This window comes from Spinacia oleracea, chromosome 5, assembly GCF_020520425.1.
Source record: "Spinacia oleracea cultivar Varoflay chromosome 5, BTI_SOV_V1, whole genome shotgun sequence".
NCBI lineage: Eukaryota > Viridiplantae > Streptophyta > Magnoliopsida > Caryophyllales > Amaranthaceae > Spinacia > Spinacia oleracea.
Genome location: NC_079491.1, coordinates 17896529 through 17919004, shown reverse-complemented (window position 1 = coordinate 17919004; position 22476 = coordinate 17896529). Strand labels below are relative to the sequence as shown.

The 22476-nt window shown below is 37.1% G+C and overlaps 1 protein-coding gene and 1 long non-coding RNA gene across 2 annotated transcripts; both read right to left on the bottom strand.

Moving 5' to 3' along the window:
* Positions 1-4633: 4633 nt before the first annotated feature.
* LOC110787288 (nucleotide pyrophosphatase/phosphodiesterase) lies at positions 4634-11073 on the bottom strand. The gene is made up of 12 exons (XM_021991892.2): positions 10717-11073; positions 9717-9808; positions 9430-9499; positions 9205-9327; positions 8965-9057; positions 8231-8360; positions 7832-7913; positions 7619-7751; positions 6257-6462; positions 5866-5991; positions 5267-5576; positions 4634-5092 (listed from the first exon to the last, which is right to left on the bottom strand). Exons 1-12 carry the CDS (start codon positions 10903-10905, stop codon positions 4787-4789), a joined length of 1860 nt encoding a protein of 619 aa, XP_021847584.1. The 5' UTR covers positions 10906-11073; the 3' UTR covers positions 4634-4786.
* A 2032-nt stretch (positions 11074-13105) lies between these two features.
* Positions 13106-17586, bottom strand: LOC130462004 (uncharacterized). The gene is made up of 4 exons (XR_008922098.1): positions 17536-17586; positions 15126-15188; positions 13947-14414; positions 13106-13847 (listed from the first exon to the last, which is right to left on the bottom strand). It is a non-coding gene; the product is annotated as an uncharacterized lncRNA (long non-coding RNA).
* Positions 17587-22476: the final 4890 nt, after the last annotated feature.

Here is a 22476-nt window from a genome sequence, read left to right as displayed (position 1 = left end):
GTTCGGGGGAAAGGATTTCTGGTCGAGCGTCAACTTCTGCGGGCTTTACCAGGCTGCTCGACCCCGCCTTTCTCCTCTTGGCATCTTTTTCTCCACCTGGGGGAGAACCCTTCTCATCTTCGTCCTCGGGACTATCTCCTAGCTTCGGCTTTCGGATGGCCGTGTGACAAGTTGACCTTGCCACCTCTTGGTCGCCCTTTATCCGCTCGGCGAAGCCGGCGTCCGAGACATACATCATCATCTGATGGTATGTGGATGGAACTGCTTGTATTTTGTGGATCATAGTTCGTCCCATGATGACGTTATACACTGAGTCGCAATCCATCACCAAGAATTCCTCTCGGACGTTTCTCGCTGCCAGGCCTTGACCGATTGTGACAGGTAGGGTGATCTTTCCTCGGGGAATAGCTGCGGATCCGTTGAATCCGATCAATGGGTAACTGACCTTGGTCAGTGACTCTTCTCCCTCTTCGAGGATGAGCTGTTCGAAACAGTTCCTGAAGATGATGTTGAGAACGCTCCCTCCATCGACTAGTACTCTATGGACGTTGTGGTTGTTGAGATCCATTTCGATCACCAACGGGTCGTCATGTTTGTACTGGGTCCCGAGGCAATCATCAGCGGTGAAAGTCATGTTCGGGGGGGTAGGCTGGTTCTCCCCTACATTGCTGAAGTTGACTCGGTGGGAGAGGGCCCTTAAATGTTTCTTGCTGGCGTGGCCGGACCTTTGTCCTCCGAACACCACTAGAATTGGTTTTTTCTTTTGCCCTTTGGTCTCATGGACCCTTTTCTAGGCTTGCTCTTGCAGCTTACCAGATTTTGCTTTTTCTTTTTCTTCTCTTTCCGCCCTATGGCCGGTCAAGCAGGTAACCCTTGAGGTAGCCTCGTCGAATGAGGTCTTTGATGTTATCCTTCAACGAGTCACACTCCTCAGTGGTATGGCCGAAGTCGTCGTGGAATTCACACCACTTGTTCTTGTTGCGGTGGCGGGGGTTTGACCTGAGGTTGTCTGGAAGCTTCCATTTTTTATCATCTTTGTGGAGGTTGAAGATTTCTCTTCGGGGTATGGTGAGTGGGGTGTAGTTGGTGTACTTGGGTTGAAATTCACCCTTCTTCCCATCTCTCTTGGGACTCGCTTCTCTCGCACCCACCTTCTCTTTCCCCTTTCTTGAGTTACCCTCGGGCTTACTCTGATTTGCTCTGTTATCTTTCGGATCCGAGGAACCTCTTAGCCTTGCTGCTGCCTTGTTGAACTCTTCGGTTCTGATGAACGCATCTGCCATTTGGAGCACGTCCGCTATCTTGGAGGGGTTTTTCATTGTCAGTTTGTCTCGGAATTTCCCCTCCCATAGCGCGTGCTTCAAGGCGAATATTGCTACGTCTGGCTGCAGGTTCGGAATGTTGGTGGATTCCTTCATGAATCTGGCCATGAAGTCTCGCAGGCTCTCGTCTCTTTCTTACTGTATAGAGGTTAGCTCGGCAGTGGTTCGTTCTGGGCGATTGTTGCTCACGAACTGTACACAAAACCTCTTCTTCAGCTTCTTCCAACTTTTGATCGATCCCTTCGGCAACGATCTGAACCATTCCCCGGCGACTCCTGTCAGCGTGGTTGGGAAGTATTTGCACCAGCAGGCTTCGGAGTAGGGACTCAGAAACATCTGCTGTTCGTAAGAGATGACATGATCCCTCGGATCTGTGATTCCGCTGTACGTCAGGTGCGCTGGTAGTCTCACTTTGGGAATTGTCTCCATGACAATATCATCCGAGAATGGGGAAGATGCTGGAGTCATGATTCTCTTTCCTAGCCTCGCCCTAATACCTTCGCTTCTCGAGTTTCCTCCAAGGGACTGCTCGGGGGCGCGTAGGGGGCTAGGAGTTCGGTCACTTCTCCTTCTCCTTCTCGACTGGCCACTTCCCTCGGGTTGTCTACTGGGCCCACAGGGGCTACCCAACCTATCATGAACTGAAGGTCGCAGTCTGCTATGGACCGAGCTTCGGATCCGAGTTCGATCACTGGCCCCACTTTGGAGAGCTTGGGGTGTTGGAGACGGTGTCGCGAACCATTCTGGCTGTTGTGCAGCTCTTTGTTGTGTATCCCACGTGCTCTCTCTCCACCTTGTCATTAGGTGCGTTCCTGACATTGTGGAGAGATCTTGCTCGGGCCTCGCATTGTCCTCGTCAGTCGAGGGCATGTTCAGCAATACTTGTCGCCTAGCTCTCCTCGCTTCTCGCCGCGCTGCTGCCTGGGCTTGTTCTTTCTCGTTGAAGAGGAAGTTCTGCATGATGGTCATGGCTGCGGCGAACTCTTCTCGGGAAGGGAGGGGTCGGCTAGTCGTGGCGGTGGCCCTTGTTGGCTGCGACCTCGCCACTGAGTGCAGCTGTTCGCCTCCATCGGATTCCGAATCCGTTTGGACAAGGACATCTCCTACCTGGTTGTTATCGTTGGGCATTTCCATTTTTTATGCGGAAAGTGAAGTGTTTTTTGGAGCTTTCAAGTGTTCTTCCCCACAGACGGCGCCAAATTGTTCCGGTGTTGAAGTGGATGAAACAATGGGCTCCGAATGAAGGCCCTTTTTGTATGTGTTGAAGATCTTGCTAGCTCGAATGCGTTGTGTCCGGTTCAATCTGCACAATAAACAAGTCACTAGCCTCGGGGGTGTTTCCGAGGAAAGCCCCTCCGATGCCTAAGTAAGAACGATGCTCGGATTCTAGAGAGAGAAATTCCCTAGAAGAGTAGTCTTAAGGCGTGAAAATGGACGTACCTTGGTAAGTGAGCCATGACGGCTTATTTATAGTGTTTGTGCAATGATTGCCCTTAGGTCATTTATTGCAAGTGGGCCTTGGGCCTTGATTGGCGGCTGAATAGCCTTTTGGACTGTAGTGGGTTTGATGTTGTTGCTGTGAGCCCTTGGGCTTTGGACTTAATGGCCCAATTGATATTCAATTGGGAGCCCAAACAAGTAGTTTAAAAGGTACTAGTCTTATATGCACGCGATGCGTACATATTATCTCTATTATATACGGAGTAATACAATAGTACTACGATTATCCTCTTACTTCGTATCATCTCTAATGCGCCCTTATTAGAAAATAAACTTTCTTTCTCTGATTTGTATATTTTGATTATGAAAGACTCGAGGGACGGCTACCATCAAAATGAAAGAAAAATTAACAGCGAGATTAAATGTGATCAACCAATATATAAAAAAATGAACCATATAGAATTTTCACGTTCTTTTTGTTTGACAACCGAATACGAAGAACAATATTAGAAGCTCTCAAAATATCAAATGGGGATTGTAAAATAAAATTGTGTAAAATCATGCATGAAACTTTAATTTTTCAAATATTTGTCTTCCGACCCTTTTCAATTTAAATTTGACTGATAGATTATATGTATATTTTGTATATTATTCTCTATATCATATTTAGCCATATATATTATTGGACGATATTCCTTGATTAATGAGAATGACATAAGTCAACATATATACAAACTAATCTACGTAATTATAAACTTAGGTAACGGCTAATCAAATATCTAATTACATGAGATATGGAAGGATTACAAATCTTCACATATCTACATTAATGGTTATATTTATGGGGTATTTTCATTAATAGTTATGCTTAAGTAACATAGAGGGTAGTTTAATAAAATCCTTGGGGGCACCAAAAGCGTGATTACGAAAATAACTCTCTCCTCTTGGCTTATATAATAGAGATGATATGCATAATGTCGACTATCGAAGGTATGAATGATGTAATTAACAAAGCTCGTAATGAGCAAATGACTCGTGATGATGCATCCGCGATGACAATGTCCACGATGTGATTATAATGACCCGCCTCCAGGAAGTCATTATGAGGAAAGGATGGAGCGATTGGATAATTTGAGTGCGATGTTAGCCCAGTTAGTTCAAGATTCTCGGAAAAAGAAAAACGAGAATGAGAACAAGAGTGCGTTGATTTTCAAGAACTTTTCATCTCTCAACCTACCATCCTATAATGGCAAGCCCAATCCAGTTAAATTTGAAGATTGGATCAGTCGTATATATCAATTATTTTGTTGTATTTTATTAACAGATCAAGGAGGATTTTGGAGGAATGTTAACAAGAAGAAGAAGAATGAGCCATATTTGGCTAGACCGAACTCTGAAAGTTTATGATAGATAAGTTTTAACCACCATCCTCGAGAAAACAGAAGGAAGACGAGTTTCTCCACTTGTAACAAGGAATGATGAGTATAATGGAATAACTAAGTTCATGGAGTTGTCAACATTTGCACCGGAATTAATATCGACAGAGCACAGGATAAACACCTTATTTGGCCGTTACGATTGCCTAATTAATTATCCTAGCCGCACTCAACCTAACTCACCCTCCAAAGTCCTAGACTCTTCATTTGGTACTCCCTCCCCCTTCCCCTTCCTCCATTTCTCTCTCCTTATAATTTTAGTTTATATCCTTACATCGAATACTTCTCACTCACATTTAGATCTATCCCCGCTGCAAACGTGAATTGCTTTAAGTTATCAAAGCAACAAGACAAAAAAGAATGTTTTAGGATTCAAAATCATGATTGATTGAAATTGGAACAATATTATCTATGAAAATATTTTAGAGAATGAAGAAAACTAAAAATGTGAAAGCACATTTCTTCGAAATCTAATTAATATAACCAATATCCCATTTGTATACAAATAATTTTTCCTAAGCTAGACCGGTATAGTCTTTAAAATTTACCCCTGTAATCCATCTTGAATGTATTTTGACATTTGAAAACTTAAGATGCCATAGTGGTTGGTTCACAGCCATCATGGACACAAGCCAAAACATCTCTATAATCTCTAGATATTGTGAAGAAATCATATACATTACCATCACTGCTCTTCTTGTACTCGAATAGAAGAGATGAACGGTTAAATGCAGTGAGCTTCACAAACCCAAAATCATGGTCCTTGTAGAGACTCCAAGTAGTATTTACTTCACTGAACTCTGACAAGTGACTTCCTCCACCACCTGCAACGACGTGGATAGTTCCATTTACGGTGCCTGAGTAATGAGTCTTCTCTGAGTTTACACATTGATTCTGCATCATTCAAGCAGGGAAGGGAAAAAACTCAGATATCTTAGAAACCTTGCAACAATTTTTTCTCACAAAAAAAGGGAACTGGATTTTATGTTTCATTAGAAGAACATTAAAAAATACTCGTAATTAGGTAAAAGAAAATACAGTTCGCTTGTTGAGGAATAGAAGCAATACCTGGTATATAGGGCACGACCTTTCATAGTTATGTACATGTCCATAGAATGCAATATCAACTTTGTACCTCTGCCAAAGCTTTTGAAGGCTTTCTCTGCCCATTGGCTCTTCAAATGAGCCCTCTTTCCCATACCATTTGTCGGATGAATAACCAAGGACACGATGGGCTGCAAAGATTAGCCAAGGTTGCTTTTGCCTATCTGCTGTTGCAAGGCAGTTCTCTATGAACTTGTATTGCTCAGTTCCTTCTCTCCAGTCATGCTCACTGTCTGCAATGCAGAAGCGGAACATTCCATAGTCTGACTTATACCTAAAAAATATCACCCTAAGTTAATGAATTTCATAGGAAGAATAATAACCTAGAAAATTGTAAGTCGGTATTGAGCCACATTGGCAAAGTTGTTGGAGCATCATTTTGAGTGCTTTGACCAGCAAGTCAACTCATAAAAGATTGGGCAGAACTATCCCTATTTTTCAAACTGAATGTTGTTTTCCAAAGCCAAACAGATTTGGGTTTTCAAGTTGCAACGAAATTCTAGTTGTCGTGGTTATAATGAAATATGCAAAAGCTGAAGTGGATGCTAGGTGATAAAATTTACCAGAACTTATCTCTGTTCTCTGCAGGGACATAATACATGGTTTGGGCTGGCACACCGCATTCGCCACCTGAATCAGTCTTGCCATAGAAAGATCCGGTATCTGGCCAATCACGCTCATGATTACCACTGAAAAGATAGACAATATGGCATGTAAATCGAGGAAATATACGAAAGCTTGTATGTAATAAAGATCTGCTGTTTCAATATTCTCAATTAAATGGATTAACCCTCATTACTATCTAATGATGAGTATGCGTGGTAATTAAGAAAATGAATAGTAAGTAAATGTTTTTGCTAGTGTACAAGCATTAGCTTATTCTACAAGGGAAGAATTCCACATGAAAGTATAACAGTGCAAACAAAAAACACTCAAGAGAAAGGGCTTAAAGACCTTGCAACCATGTATGGCACAGCTGATGCAATAGGCTCAACTTGAGAGGTGAATTGGTCCCACTGCGAGAGATATCCATTTGCATATGAAAGGTCTCCTATATGAAATACAATATCAAAGTTCTCTTTATCTTTGATTAGTTGGTCTGTAGTGTTGAGTGATCCTGGCTGATAGTTACTGTACTCGTTCGATCCATCACGCTCTGCCTGTGTTAGAAGACATATTAATTTATTATTACAATGTTATGCCTAACACAGTTTCCCATTTTTAAAAAAAAATTAAAAATAAAAACAGGGTAAAACAAGAGTACTTGACAGAAAAAGGGATTACATAAATACATAACAAATTAGTACAACAATACTTAAGGCTAAACCAAGATAAGTTTCCTTGAGTGGCATGACAAAGATTATCACTTCCTCAAGTGAAAAAAAATAAAAACAAGTAGTGATGAAGTATTGACTTTAACTTGAGGAACATAATCAGGAATCAGTATTTTTCTCATGACAGTATGATTTCCAATTTCCAAGCCACATAAAATCAAACTGAACAAAGACACACTAACAAAGAGAAAAGAGAAAAAGAAGGTAGCACACAGTATTAAGTTGTCCATCCTTGTCTTTAAGGTTTAGAGGAGAAGAATAGTGAATAAGACACTGTCGTCAGTGCCGGAGCTGCAAGTCCATATTTACATAACCTTAATACTAATACATGCAATTCAGGTCATCAAGTAAGATCTAATGAGCATGCAATGAGTCTACAGATACACCGTACAGATTACAGATGTGGATTCAAGGTTTCTCATTTGACATTACTTAAAATGTGAATGTAAGATGCAAAATTATTTGATATAGATCCTTTTATCGGCCACATTCAGCCCATAAGATCATAACCTATTATAAGGAGACGCCTAATAAGGGCATTAGGTAATTGTACGGCATGGTGTGGCATGGAAGTTAAAGTAAGAGTGCGTTAAGCCATGAACATATGTTATAACATATTCTTTCTTTGCACCAAAATAAATGCGAAGTACCACTTTTCCAATAATATTTGATGTTTGGGAAAAACCACTTAAAGAATGTTAAATATGATTTATAGTGAAGGCCAAGCTAACAACATAGCATTTCTGTTTGAGGGACAAAGCTCTTACTTTTAACGGTGGGTGTAACTTATTTTAGTGGAGTATAGCAGTTAGCTGGTCACTATTTCATGAAATAACATGATGACATACAAGAAATGTGTTCCAAGTTTCTAGATTAGTTTATACGGAATACTTCACAAATTTTTTTGAAGGATAAACTCCTTGGAAATAATCTAAGCCCCAGTAGTGCAAAACAGAGAGTTAAATCTTCCAACTATCAATACCTTCCCCATGTCGCCAAAAACTATAACACGCTGCAACGAGTCCTGCCCAGGAGAAGGAGGAGCTTTGAATGAATAAGTCTTGCTCCAAACATATGAACCGTTGGACAAGATGTGGCCCATCCTGTACATGTACCTGAAAAATATTTGCCCCATGCATAAATGCCAAAATCATGGCTTAGATGATTAATGCAAGTAAGAGTTTTAGATACTTACAGTTGGTTTGGCCATAAATCCTTCAGGAAACTTGTATGTATGAAGCCAGGATGACGCCAACCAACTGTCCTTGCAGGCGCACCTACAAGCAAGTAAACTACAATCATCACCCAGGTCTACAAAGAGAAAAACTATTAAGGTTAAAAAGAGAAGGACCGTTTTATGAAGTTCGAGGAGGGAGGGAGAGGGACAGAGGCACACAGAAGAAGGTAGCATCCTTGGTGAGTCACCAGGGATGAGTGGTGAGGCGTTACAAGGTCTACTTTTTAATGCAAAGATCAAATGCTCTTTCAAACGCATGAGAATTCTTCTAAGACATGCTTGATGATAAAAGGGTGACACTGGCACTTTCACATGGTAAAAAAGGAGCAAGAAGATGTCAATGTAATTTAACCATACCACACAAGGTTTTGCGGGTATATGTCAATGTTCCAGCTGGTGCTCGCTTAGGGATTAAGTCTGGAGGGCCCCACTGGACAAAAGGAACAGCCTCATCTATATTGTAGCCACTTGTCCAGGTTACTGTCATCTGCAGAAAGAAGATATTGTATATTTATACATGACACATCCACGTCCATATACAAAAGGTTAATTTTGAATTCAATTACAAATGGTGAAATGTTCTTATGATGCAAATGCATTGCAAACTAACACCATTACATTCAAATGGCAATAAGGCGACAAATGGACCTACTGATTATGCATGCCCTACTGCCCATTAGCGTGTAACAAAAAAGATCACGGTGCAGATCAACCAGGGTGATGTATCATATTGTCTACAGAATTGAAAGTAAAAGATCATAACCTCCATTACAACACAATGTAAGTTCTTCAATAGTTATCAATGACATTAATGTTTGCTTTTTTAACCAACATCAAATTTGTTTGTCATAAAAATAAATCATATTTGACAGGAGCCACTTTGAACTGGTTCCTTTCAATGTTGAAATATTAATTGCCATATATAGAAGTTGAGATATTAAAGGTTCAATGCTTTTAATGAAAGATAATACAGAAAGAGCGCAGTGAAAACATCTGAAAATGGAATTATACAATCATTGATTCCGAAAATTTCTACAATCATTCTTGAAAAGAACAAAGCTTCAAAACAGCTATTTGGACAATAGACGTACCTCATCCCATGACTTCCCTATAGCAAGGCGTGGATAAAGGGGTGCTTTAGGGTTTGCAAATGATACAGAATTTGAAACTGCCACCAGTTGTGGCTGCAGAGAACAAGTAAAAACATCATTTTATTCACCATAATAGTACTGCAAAACACTTAACAATCAGAGGCACTAATAAAGCGAAATGCATAATTCAGTAAGAACAATAATGATTATAGATATCAAAACAAAAGTTTTTCAACTCACATTGGACAAGCCGCCTGAAAATAATGCAAATGAAAAATCAGCACGCTGATTGATCAACTGGAAACGTAGTGTGGTTTTACCATTCTTTGTGTAATCTGAATTGGAGGTGTTTGCAAACATGTACTGAAATAAGACATTTCACTTCAGTTCATAACCATTCCAAGTGCTTGCGCATGTGAAAGAAAAAAATTAACTTGAAATACAGCTTCTTCGCAGTATATTTACCTTTATTGGTGCTGAACATATGTATGGTTTTTGATCTTTTAAATCAATTTCTGAATAACAGGCTGAAGAACTTCCAGAAGCAAGAAAGTGGTTAATTAGAATACTGTCCTCGTCATAGCTATAGAATAGTTTGGACCAAATAAAAAGCAACAACATGGTAACATATCAACAAATATAAGGACACGATTCATGATGTGTGGCTAGACTAGAGAAGGAATCATGCTGAGAACTAATTGTTAACCAAACAAAAAACAACAGTAAAGCAGAAAGGCAGCACAAGAGCATACTTGAACTTTGCAGGAGAGAAAACTCCGATCCAATCATCTGAAGATGGGTTTGGGGCCTGAAGAGTTACGTCTACCCACTCAGTGTCTTCACCCTGCAATCAATAATCATATGAATAATGCAACCATGGCACACGGCACTGAACTGATACAACCACTTCATAGATAAAGAAGCTTATAAACTGGAAAGTCTCACAGTCTAAATATTTCACAAGTTCCATGTTCCATTTTCTTTCCTTTTCCTTCTCTAACTACATTTACCAAATTTCCAATGCAAAGTCCATCAAATCCAATTTTGGTAAAAGGTGATGGGGTACAATCAAGAAAACTTGAGTGAGACAAAAATATCAATAAGATAGGAGCACAGTTCTTCCCATCATCACTAATATAACTTACTACAGTACTACTCCTTAATAATTCAAGCACAAACAACAATCCTCTGATAAGAGTTTTTCTCGATTCAATCCACTAATCAACACCATTTGAAAGCTTACTTAATCCAAAACCCGGGATTGTTCCTAAATAATTAAAAAAAAAAAAAAAAAGTGGGATTCACTTAACAAACTAGGTGAAACTTAGAATCAATTGAATGGAAAAGTTCATCCGGCAGTCAAGCTAACTGATTAGAAACTGAAACTGCAGTCATTGTTTATCATTGTACTGCAACTATTTCATTTCAAGCAAAAAAGGGGTTTGCTTTACAACGTAGAACTTTTGGAGACTGTTTGGACAATTAAACAATTAGTTTAAGATGTTGCAGAACAACTAACTTCACACGAATCACTCAATTCTTTATTGTTAAACTTTTAAAAACCATTTTATCAATTACATAAGTTCCACCTATAAAAGGTCTGAACTTTTGATTAACTAGGGATAGTCCCAAACTCCCAACTATTACACCGGACACCCCTTCTGATTAGCAAAGGCTAAATCTTTCACAAAATTTAGATGTTCGACTAAATGGAGAAAACAGTCAAAAAAAGAGTTGATTAATTAAGGCTACCTTGAAACCCAGAAGAATTGGAGAAGCAGCGATGGAGGCATGTGGATGAAGAGCAAGGGTAGTACTCAAAATATTAATCTTGGAAAGCGGTTGTTCACCACCAACTGGTCTATGACCCAAACCAAGATTCAGCCATGAAAGCAGCAGAAAAACTGTAAAAAGCTTCAAATTTGTAAAACCCATTTTCATTTTTAGCAGAAAGATTGATTTTTCTGCTGATTGAGATTTGAGATTTTGCTATTAAATAATGATAATGTTCATTATTATTAGTATGAGTTATAGTTAGTTTTATGGAAATATATCTTTTTAAGGTGTGAAAGGGTTGATTTAATTGTGTCATTGAAGAGAAGTATAAATGATGGAGAGAGTTGTAGGGAGTATTTGCGTTGATCATGACTCTTTTGGTGAACCAATAGTAGCCTAGTAGGGAGTTTGACGAGGAGTTAACCAATAGTTGCAATTTTATGAACAGTCAACTCAGCAGCTTTGAAAAGAAAACGAGGCGAGATTAGCTGAATCCTTTTGGATAAAATAAATAATTGGGATAAAATAAATAATTAAAATTAAATACGATAATTGCAAATCATTTACGCCGAGATTACTTTCCTCCGGTTTTTAATATTCGCAACGTTTGTGTTATGCACATATTCTTTTTGACTATTGTTGGTGATTTATATGTAACAATATCATAAAACATAATCACGTAGGATCTTGTTAGATTCGTCTCAATTTGTATTTTCAAAATGTTAACTTTTTATAATTTTTGCTTAAAGAAATTAAAGATAATGATGGTCAAAGTTGTGCATAGGCATGCGTGAAATTGACCAATATTACAAGTATTAAAAATCAAAGGAAGTATTATTTTATGAAGTTCAAAAAAGGCATAAAATCGAACATGATAATCGTCTAACAATGGTGAGGATTAAATATCAAATGGAATAAACTAATGGAAATACTCCCTCCATTCCTTAAAGATTGCCCATTGTAATTTTTAGGTTAAACTTAATTTGAACACGAATTTTTATTAGCCTATAAGAAATAATATAGTCACGTAGGGTCTTATTAAATTCGTTTCAATATATTTTTTTGAAATATCAATTTTTTTATAATTTTACGCGTATATAATTAGAGGTATTTACTTTTAAGTCTTGTCTTGAAGACCGTGAAAAGTCAAAAGGACCATCTTTTAGGGACAGAGGGAATATCTTACTTCCATCTTCTATCTTTTGTTTGGTGGTAAACGAGTGATCATGTTCATGTAAAGATGGCCGTATCTCCGAGCCCACGTGTCTTGGACTTGAATGGGTCTGACACACCGCAAGCTCACTTGTTTCATGGTGGGGTGGCGGGCTAGAAAATTCAAAAGAGTGTCCCAGTTTCCCAAGCATACGTGTCCTCATATCGTGCCTAAACCTAATTTAACTCAATTTAACGTGATTTGTTGTGTCAGGTCGTTGTGATGTGTCTTGTCATACTTTCCCAAGAAAAGATACGACCCTATCCTAGCCCGGCCACAACCTGCTTTTTCCTTGTTGGGCGTGTCGTTACTTGGGTATCCCACCCAGTGCCATTTTACGCTTATGTTTAGCCACACTGTTAAAGGAGCACAATTCGTTCAATAAATTTTAAAACATTTGAATCTACGGGGATGCTTTGATCAAGGTTTATGTATTAAGAGGTAATAAAAGTGAAACTGCAGAAAATGCATTAAGGGGTATGTGAAGACTTCTAAAAGGCCTAATAATTCTATAGGTTTATTATAACATTCTTATATCTTGGTGTATTCATTTCAAGGTTGCAACAAATGTGGAAAGACCTATGACGACATCTCATTTTCCTAAGACAATTTCTAACTCTCTAGATCAAATTAATCGAAATTTCTTTTGGAAGCAATCTTCAGAAAAGAAAGGTATTCCCATGATTTCGTGGGATAAAGTTTGCCAGCCAAAAAATAAAGGGGGCCTAGGACTGCAAAAAACTGAAGCCGTTAACTCTGCTTTCTTGGCAAAGTTAGGTTGGAAGATAATTTCAGATCATAGCAATTTATGGGTTCAGACTATCCATGCCAAATATTTGCAACATAATGCTTTTTTTTTAATGTAAACCTCAGACAAAGGACTCTTGGATATGGAAAAAATCCTCCAAATTAGACCCCTTCTTCTCAAGGGTCTCAGATGGAAAATAGGCTCGGCCGCTCTAATGTCCTTTTCTGGCTCGATAATTGGTGTTTTTCTACCAATTTAGTCAACCATTTGAACTTAGATATTTCTGTAATTCAAAATCTAGATCTTACCGTCGATCATTTTATCACAAAAGATCGAACTTGGGATATTCCTGCACTCTCTTTGATTCTTCCGGCCACCTTCTGTTGTGCAAACTATCAAAGGAATCCCTATACCAGTAACTGATTTACCAGATGAACCTTGTTGGGGTTTTTCTAGTAATGGTGCTTTTACAGTTAAATCTGCTACATGGCTAGCACATAATTTGTATTCCCCTACCAAGTGGGAATTTTCTTGGATATGGAAGCTAGATATTGCTCCAAAGTTAAAAATTTTTGTTTGGCAATTATTGCATAACGTCCTCCCTACCCGAGATAACTCATCATATCGTCATTAAACATTAATAATAGTTGCCTTTTTTGTGCTACTCCAAGAGAAACGCAAGAACATTTATGTTTTCATTGTCCGTTTGTTAGAGAATATTGGGATGCAAACGCCTCAGTTCGATGACTTAGCACTCATGTTCGATCTTCTTCTGTTCTTACTCTTTTCGTGAACTCCGTAACAATGTGACCTTACCGGCTAAAAAAACCATAACTTCTATTTGGAGTATTTGGAAAACACGTAATGCTCACATTTTCAGACAATCTCCTGTCTCATCGGTGCAAATATGCAGTAGAGTACACATCTTGTTTCATTGGATGTTAACGTTAATAATAATTCTCTTTCAAAGTCTCCTCGTACCACGCAAGTTGTTTGGACACCTCCAACCTCTGGTATTGTGAAAATTAATTTTGATGGGTCAGTTCGTAACTGTAACGCCTCGGCTTTTCGGCTCCTTAATTAGCGATAATATATCGCACTTAGCTCATCATTAGCAGCGGAATTAAGCATAATTAATCCTGGGACCTGTGGGTATGTGCCCACAAATAAATTAATCCTTAATAACATTCCATAAATAATACAACTTTTCCAAATATAAATATAAATCAATATTCTTATAACAACCTCAGTAACAAAATTTCCATAATAAATAATTTCTCATCTCGATATCTCCATAATAAATAACCAACTCCAGTAATAACTCTCATTTGAGCAACTTGAGCTCCTTAATCGAACCTGTGCATCATCATAAAAATAGAAAACAGGAAAAACAAAGAAAAATCCAAGAATGAGTGGAAATGTAACGCCCCGACCTCTAAATCACTTATTAAAGCATATTTAGCAGCGGAATTAACCTAATTTGGTCGGGACATTACCTGCCGTAATTCCCTCTTGGAAATTACAAGGCAACATCATACATAAGCCATAAAAACCTCCAATTTAATATAATAATCCTTTATATTCTCAAAATAAAAGTACATAACTTACTAAAAAGTCTTTAATTAAACTATTATAACTTTAAGCATAAACTAGGTGAATATTATTAAAGTAAAATTCCTTGCCTCTACTCGTTTCCATCGATCCCCGCAGTACCTAAAATGGAAAACAAAACGGTGAGCCGAAGACTCAGTAACGACTACCCTAGCAACGTAAATTCATTTCAATTCATTTTATTTAGTAACACAGGGAGAATAGAATAAGTAAAACATTTAATAAAACATCATATTCAATTTATTCATAAACTTTGCAATTTAACATGCTAGTTGTCGGCAAGTACGAACCGTGAAGGAATTCTCCACTGGGCCTGGGCCCACAAGAGCCTGGGCTCATCGTAACATGGGGCCTGGGCCCTGAGCCTGGGCTCATAAACCATGGGAGCCTGGGCTCGTGATCCATGGGTGGACAGGTGTCCGTGGTGCATGCATGACCGGTATATAGGAAGATGGTAGTTTATATACCGCCAGACAAACCAGGTCTTTCACTTTCATTTTATCATGTTTTATGTATTTTTACTAAGCCTTGGCTTGTATTTCAGTTCGAAATAACATAACTCATTTAGCTCATAAAACATCATTTTGATCCTGGGATCAATAAACATATTATTTCTTTCAAAGCATTGCATAAACATAATTTTATGAGAAAACTCAATCAAATCATATTATAATAAACAATTCAAACAAATCATATTTCATCCCACAATCCATAAAACACATCAAAACATTTAATTCATAAATTCAATCATAACGTCATAATTTCATAAATCATATTTATAAGGGGATTGCGGGTACTAGCAATAGCCGTTACCTCAACCGTAGTTTTATATTTCCCGTCTGATGGATCGTTCTTCTTGAGCTCCAAGTCCAATTTCTTTCAGAATATTAAATTTATTGAATTAGTACTACAACGATAATCTAAAATAAGTATTTTATAAATAAATTTTAGAAGTAATGAATTTATAATTAACGAATTTTAATAAAAGTATAATTTCGAAATTTAATGAAAATATTATTATTAAACGAAATTTTAATCGAAGTATATTTATATATTTCATAAATCGATTTTTATGAAAATATTACTTAAGTTCCGTAAATTCAAGCTAATAATTTATTTAGTAAAATTAATAATTAAACCTGAAAAATAATAACGATTTATTAGTGAATAATTATATCGAAAACAAAATTCATAAATATTGATTAATTGAAAATCTGAAAATTCATATGTCTTACCCAAAGCCCAAACCAATATGGCCCAATTTAATTGTGGGTTTTAAGGAGAATAAACCAAAACCAAAAATTGATTTTGGTTTCTGGAAAGGAACAAGGCAGAGGGTGGGGCAAGACAGGGGAGCACGAAAGGGAAAGGAGAGGAGGAAGGGAGGCGGCGGTCTGGGCGGCGCAGGTTGATGCGAAGGTGATGGTGGGTGGAGGCTGGGCGGCGGCACGGTGGTCAAAAGAAGAGAGAATGAGGCGCGAATTGAGGAAGGAAGCAGAGGAGCGCGAAGGGGAGGAGGAGAGGAGATGAGGGAGGGCGACTGAGCTGGGCGGCTCAACGTCGCGGCTGCTCGCGACGGAGGGCGGCGGTGGTGATAGGTAATAGGTGGCGGCGGGACGACGGGGGAGACAGAGAAAGGGCACGAGATGGGCGAGCAAAGCAGGGGAGTTTAGGGGTGGTGTCGTGGGTGGTTCTGGGCGGAGGGGAGAGCAGCTCGCCGGGGAAAGTGGGCAGCGGAGGTCAGTTCACCAATTGGTGAGGGTGACGGGGTGTGGTGGTTGCGGTGTGGTGGCGCAACAAGGGGAACGAGGAAAGGGAAAACAGGGGAGGTGGTGGGGCGTGGTGCGACGAAGGAGAAGGAGAGCAGGGGGAAGTACGGTGGGTGTGCGATGGTGATTGCGGTGGTCGTCGGTGCTGGTGGTTGTAGGCAGTGGTGGTGGTTGGTGTTTAACTGAGACGGTTTGGTGGTTTTTGGTGGTAATTATGGATGGTTCAATTCACAGAGAACAAGAGGAATGAAAATTGAAATTTGTTTTTGTTTTTGGGTTAGAATTTAGTTGAAATTATAGCTGATTTGTAGAGTCAAGAAGAGTGAATGGGAAGGAAAATTTCTTGGGGCTTAAGGGTTGAATGTAGACTGAATTGAGGGTGAGGAGGAATGAAGGAATTCCTTCATTCTTGTACGTGAAGAGCAAGGAAAAGAAGTCAAAAAGAGATTGTGCTTTTAAGGGGCATTTTAGTAATTTTCATTAGTTAGGCAAATTTCTGAAAATTTGGTGTTATTTTAGGAAATTAATTAGAATAGTAATGTTTAATTAAAATCAAGTTTCCAAATAATTCTTTATAAAAATATTGTTAACGAAAAATAAATTTAGTTTTCGAATAAAATAAGAACGTTTCGAAATTATTAGGAATCCGAAAATAATTAAGATTTAAAAATGTCGTTAAGCTCGTAAATATAAAATTAAATTATATAATCTGAAAAATAAATCGTGTAACAATATTAGAATTCCAAACGAAATAAAGCTTCGTTAAATTAAAATAAAGTTTGAAATTAGAATTTAAAACGATTTAAGCTAAATAAAAATAATTAAGCATAATTAATCGAGTTTTAAAAACTCGGGGTATTACAGGAAAACTCAGTAATATTACTCCAGCCGTCAAAACGGTTTTATTTTGAAAATCATTTGGCACATATCAATCATTAGCATTTATTATTGGGAAATAACTAACTTAATCTCGTTATCTTGAAAACTGTATTGGCAAGGAATCATTTCCTTTACAGCTCATTGACAAGTACAGGCTTTGGCGGGACTTTTCTTACATCTTTTCAGGGGGGAACTGATTCCCTTTAACTTTAACTAGTCTCTAGCTGTAACTTGCCCATTTACTAGTTCAGTTCACTTTTCCAGGCCGACAAAAACAACATCGTATTTCTTCTAAAAATAACTTTATAAAAATCATAATTATTCCCGAACAATTAACATCATAAAATAGTAACATATTATCATAATCGTACTCATAAAACTTTAACTTATACGTCATAGCATCATCACATAAATCACGTAATATTCACATAGTGATCATATAATCACACATATTGCATATATCATATAATCACACATATTGCATATATGGGCATATAAAACTTAAATGCCGAACATAAACATAAAATACTTTTATATACAGGCATATAAACATAATTGCTAGACATAATAGTTACCTCGATCGATTATCCTTACTCTGACATCCATAAGCTTGATACTAATAATAACGGTTTTTTCATGAAATGCCCCCGAGGTTTGCAAAAACGCACCAAATACCCTCGCGTCTTTTGAATCACATACTATACCCCTATTTTTCCGTACTGTTCATGAAATGCACCTTCAGTTAACAGACGTTAGTCTGCCGTTAGTAACATTTTACTATTTTGCCCTTAATACATGTTTTTCGACATAAATTCCAAAAAAAAAAAATCTCAACTTCTTTCTCTTTCTCTCTCCTCTCAGATGTTCTTCCTCCTGCTCTCTGGTCGCCGGCGAGTAAGGTTTAGAAACCTCACGCAAACCCCTATCAACTCTTCAAATCTTTGCTCTTAAATTAACGTCGATCGCCGCCGCCCACCTCCAACCGTTGTCGCCTTGTCGGAGACCCACCACCGGTCGTCGGCTCGGTCGTCGGCTCGTGAATTGTGGCCCTCACTTCTCCGCCACCGGCCTACCGCGCTACTGGTTGTATCTCGCCCTGACACCGTTGCTCCGTGTTAGTCGTTGTTGTGTTGGTTTTGCTATTTGGCTTGGATTTTGTTGTGTTGTTTCTTTGTTGATCGATTGGTGTTGGCTCCAATGATTTCTAGAGAAAAAAAGAAATGAGGTGGGAGAGAAAAATAGGGGTATTCTACTATTCTGTGATTCAAAAATAGGATTTATATTGGGGGGGGGGGGGTAGAAGAAGAGAGCCTCCTTTTCCTTTTTTCGGGGTTGTGATGGTGGGAGGCTGAAGGGGTTATGTGATTATCCAGGTGGTGCAATATCAGAGAAGCATCAAATACATTCAATTTGGGAATTTAGCTTTGAATTCTGCACTTGCTATTCGTCGCTAATGGCCAGGTATAAGCATCAAATACAGTTAGGCATTTAGCTTTGTGTTTGGGAATTCTTGACAAATTCAGGGGCTGATTGTTAGTTTTAGCTTTTTATTTATTTTTGATAGTTAATCTTCTCATTTATTACTTGGGAATGAGATTACAATTGCACTTCCCCTAGCTAAACCAAAACCATTCCAGTTATTGGCAGCATAGGAGGTTGAGGATGGGAAATCAATTACAACCAGGCTATAAACTCTGAATTACGATGGATGCCTTGTTTTGCTAAAGAGTCCCCCACTGTATTTGACGATCTTCCTTTGTGTATGATTAATTGTTAGTTTTAGTTTGTTATGCTTAGCGCTAAAATACATTTACTACTAAGATAGTATGAAGCTCTTAGTTAAGGAATTCCCTGTAAGTGTTGTTGCAAGTGTTGTTGATCTGAATATCTTTGATAAAGTGGCTCAATTTTTGCAGTCTTTGTGTTTTAAGTAGCTCAATCTCGTGTGTTCTTCTCTGAGTCCGCCCTTCTTGTTTCTCCAATCTTAGTCCAATTTGTGGGCGATTATTGTGAATGGAAGTAATTGATTTTTCGAATTTGATTGTTTGCACCGGAGAAGATGGATCAGGAAAAGAGAAGGAAAGGGTGGAGAGAAAAGAAAAAAAAAAGGCAGTTTGGATATTGTGCAACTTAGTTTACAAATAGGTGTATATTGTGCAATAAGTTTTAAAATAGGGGCATTCTGTGAATTATAAACATGACTTAACGGAGGACTAACGGAAGGTCGGATTAGGGGTATTTGGTGCAAACTTAGGAAAAAATAGGGGTATATTATGTGATTCGAAAGACGCGAGGGTATTTGGTGCGTTTTTGCAAACCTCGGGGGCATTTCATGAAAAAACCGTAATAATAATTCTCCAAAATAAGCCTTCATTCGATAACCTCAAAATCATTTAAATTATTAAAATCAATCATTTGCTTAATAAGAAACTATGATTATTCAATTCCACTAAAATCATAATATTTACTTACCCTTTATTTTGAGAATGGAAAAGCCCAAAATATAGTTCCTCTTTGGTATTACCACAGTCCACTATCTTATTCCATAAGGTTGTTGGCTCCTTAATTTAAAACCATGGCCCACAACTTTAGAATCCAAGTAGTAAATAAAACAAGACCATGAGAATTCAATCAAAGAAATAATAGGAGTAGTCACGCAACAGCAGCAGTACCCGTAGCAACAGGGCCACGGCGGCACGGACTCGGCGACGGGGAAAGGGTGGCGCCGAGTCGGAGTTCAGGGCACTGGTCCGAGGCGGCGAAAGAAGGAGTCGCCGGAAACAGGTGGTGGCACCACGGTGGTCGGAGCAGAAAATAATGGAGTAAAAAGCTTTAAGCTTTAACAATGGTGGTTTTAGTTTAATTACTCAAATCTGAGTTGAATTTTGTAAGCTTGAAGATGATAGAAACTTTAATGGCTATTTATAAGCTTTCTTGACATGGTGAGTCATGAAATTGATAAATAAATTGGACATTTGGCATTTTAAATTAACAAGGTTTTGCCACCCATAAAGGAGGACGAATGAAGAATTGAGTTTTGCTTTGTTCTTGGACTGAAGAATGAAAAGTCAAGAAGCTTGATGAAAAAGTTCTTCATACGTGTAAAGGAGGAAGATGAAGGCAGACAAAGAATTCCAAACCCCATAATAGAAATCAGATTTTTGGAAATAGATGGGCTTGAAAGATTACTCACACATGAAAAAGAGATTGGGCTTCTATTATGTCACAATAAAAAAAAAATGCACATAATAAGATAATTAAAATAGATCGGAAAAATTTGGGATGTAATTACGTTAACAATCGTAATTACAGAATAATAAAACAGGCTTAAAAATACGGGTGTTACAGTAACAACTCTGGAACAGCTGGTGTAGTAATTAGAGACCACCTAGGAAATAATATTGTTAGTCGAACCTACAATCTTGGAAATTCCTCTCCGCTTCTTGCTAAAGCAACAAGTCTTCGCAATAGTCTTCTTTTAGCCATCGAAAAAAATATACGACATGTTTTCATTGAGGGTGAAAATTTAATTATCATAAACATTTTGCAAGGAAAAACTCAATGCCCGTGGAAGATACAGGTATTAATGAATTATATCAAGCAGCTTTTGAATAATATTGATAGTATTTCTTCTCGCCACATTTATAGGGAAGCCAATCGCGCAGCAGATTATGTTGCTGATTTAGGTCATCGCATACAAATTCACCAAGAAATTGACCCATACATAGATAGTAAATTTTCTTATTTTATATCTTTAGATAAGTTAGGATATAGTCTTGAGAGAAGACTATCTTAACTTTTGTTGTATCTTTCTTTTCAAAAAAAAAATAAAAAAAAATAGGACTTATGAAAATGTGTGAGCAATTTTTAGGGTAAATGGTTATATAGGCTTTGAGTTTCATTAACTAATGGAAAATACCCTTTAGTCCTTGTTTTAAAATTAAAAGACACGGCTTCTAATTCTAATTTAAAGTTGCGTTTTAAATTTGTTTCTTCTTGAAAAATAGAGATAATTTGCCTAATTTATATTTTAAAAATATCTTCTTCCCAAAATAGAAATATTTCTAATTAAATATAATATATTTAAATAAATATTTAAATGTAACTCTAATTTCACTTAAAAATACTTTATAAATATAATAAATTTATTTATAATTTATAAAAATACGTGGTATTACATAAGTAATGACAAATAAATGTTTACCAAAAAAAAAAATCATATCTTGTGGAAATTTTTACCAGATTTTATACAATTTATATGTTTTGTATGGGTCAATACTTACACTTAAAAAGTCATAACAAGAGTGTTTATCTAGCATCAACAATATATTGACAAAATTTACTAAAATGGTAATTTAATGATTAGGAATAACATATTATATTTATTAACAAAACAATAAATTATATATCTTGTGGTAACTTAAATCATATAATCTACCACATAGTTTATATATGTACTAACCTAGACTTATAAATATATGCTAAGTATAACTGTTATGATGAAATTTAAAATACAACATGAGTCCTAACATAGACTCAAATTATATTTTAATACAAAATATATTTTAAAGTTATATCAACATATCTAACGCGGACTCTAATTTTAAATCGTTAAAAAGAATACTCAAAATTTACAAATACAATTTTGTTTCAATTTCAACACCTAAAATTTTAGAGAAATCATGTAATTCAAATGTTTTTTAAAACTTAACTTCTTTTTTATAACATAATTCCTCTTCAATTCCTCCCTGAAAAAAATATTTGTATTTTTTAAAAACTTAATTTATTCTTTTATAACATAATTTCTCCCCGAAAAAATGAAAATAAGTCAAAAAATAACAAATGTATTTTACGAAAGTAGTATAACACCATGCTTAATTGGTTAATTTTAATTAATTATGTTTTACAAAATTCGGAATTTTACTATATCGTTATTTTTTAATGTGTACCTTATAGTTTCTCAAACACACATATCGATAAATATAAAAAAAAATTCATTAAATTTTTTTTTGTTTATAAATTAATATTTACGAGTAATTAATAATACTCCGTAAATAAAGATAATTTCATCGGTGCGTTGCACGGGTCCAAACTTAGTTATTCTTACTGTGAAAGTTCCTTTACTTATTACTAGCGTAAATTTTGACACTTTTGTTTGTGGTCCGAAACAATAGTTGTTTTTTTGTTTGGACTTTTGCGACGGGGATATAAGAGGTGGAATTTTGCCTTTTTAAGTTCTAAAAGATCAAGAAATAAAGGGGTGTTAATCAGGAGCGAAAATTTTTGGGTTGTTAATCACCCATTTTTCTGGTTCCTAAGGAAAAAGTACAGTTTTATACATGAAGTAAATTTTCTAAGAAGAGAAGGATGTTTCCTCTCAGAGACTCTGAATGCATCAAGAGATTTCCTATGTTTAAGGAGCGTAAAAATTGGGGAGAATACATTGACGAGTTGTTTTTGAAAAATTGTATGAGAAAGGGAATGAAAATAAAATGAAGATATAACAGTTGAACAAC

Excerpts from the sequence above, each read along its gene's own strand:
- LOC110787288 (XM_021991892.2), bottom strand. The coding sequence starts at position 10,905 with ATGAAAATGGGTTTTACAAATTTGAAGCTTTTTACAGTTTTTCTGCTG. Across the intron at positions 9,809-10,716 it reads CAATTCTTCTGGGTTTCAAG|GGTGAAGACACTGAGTGGGT; the intron begins GTAGCCTTAATT and ends TATTGATTGCAG. Across the intron at positions 5,093-5,266 it reads GGTCGTGCCCTATATACCAG|AATCAATGTGTAAACTCAGA; the intron begins GTATTGCTTCTA and ends TGAATGATGCAG.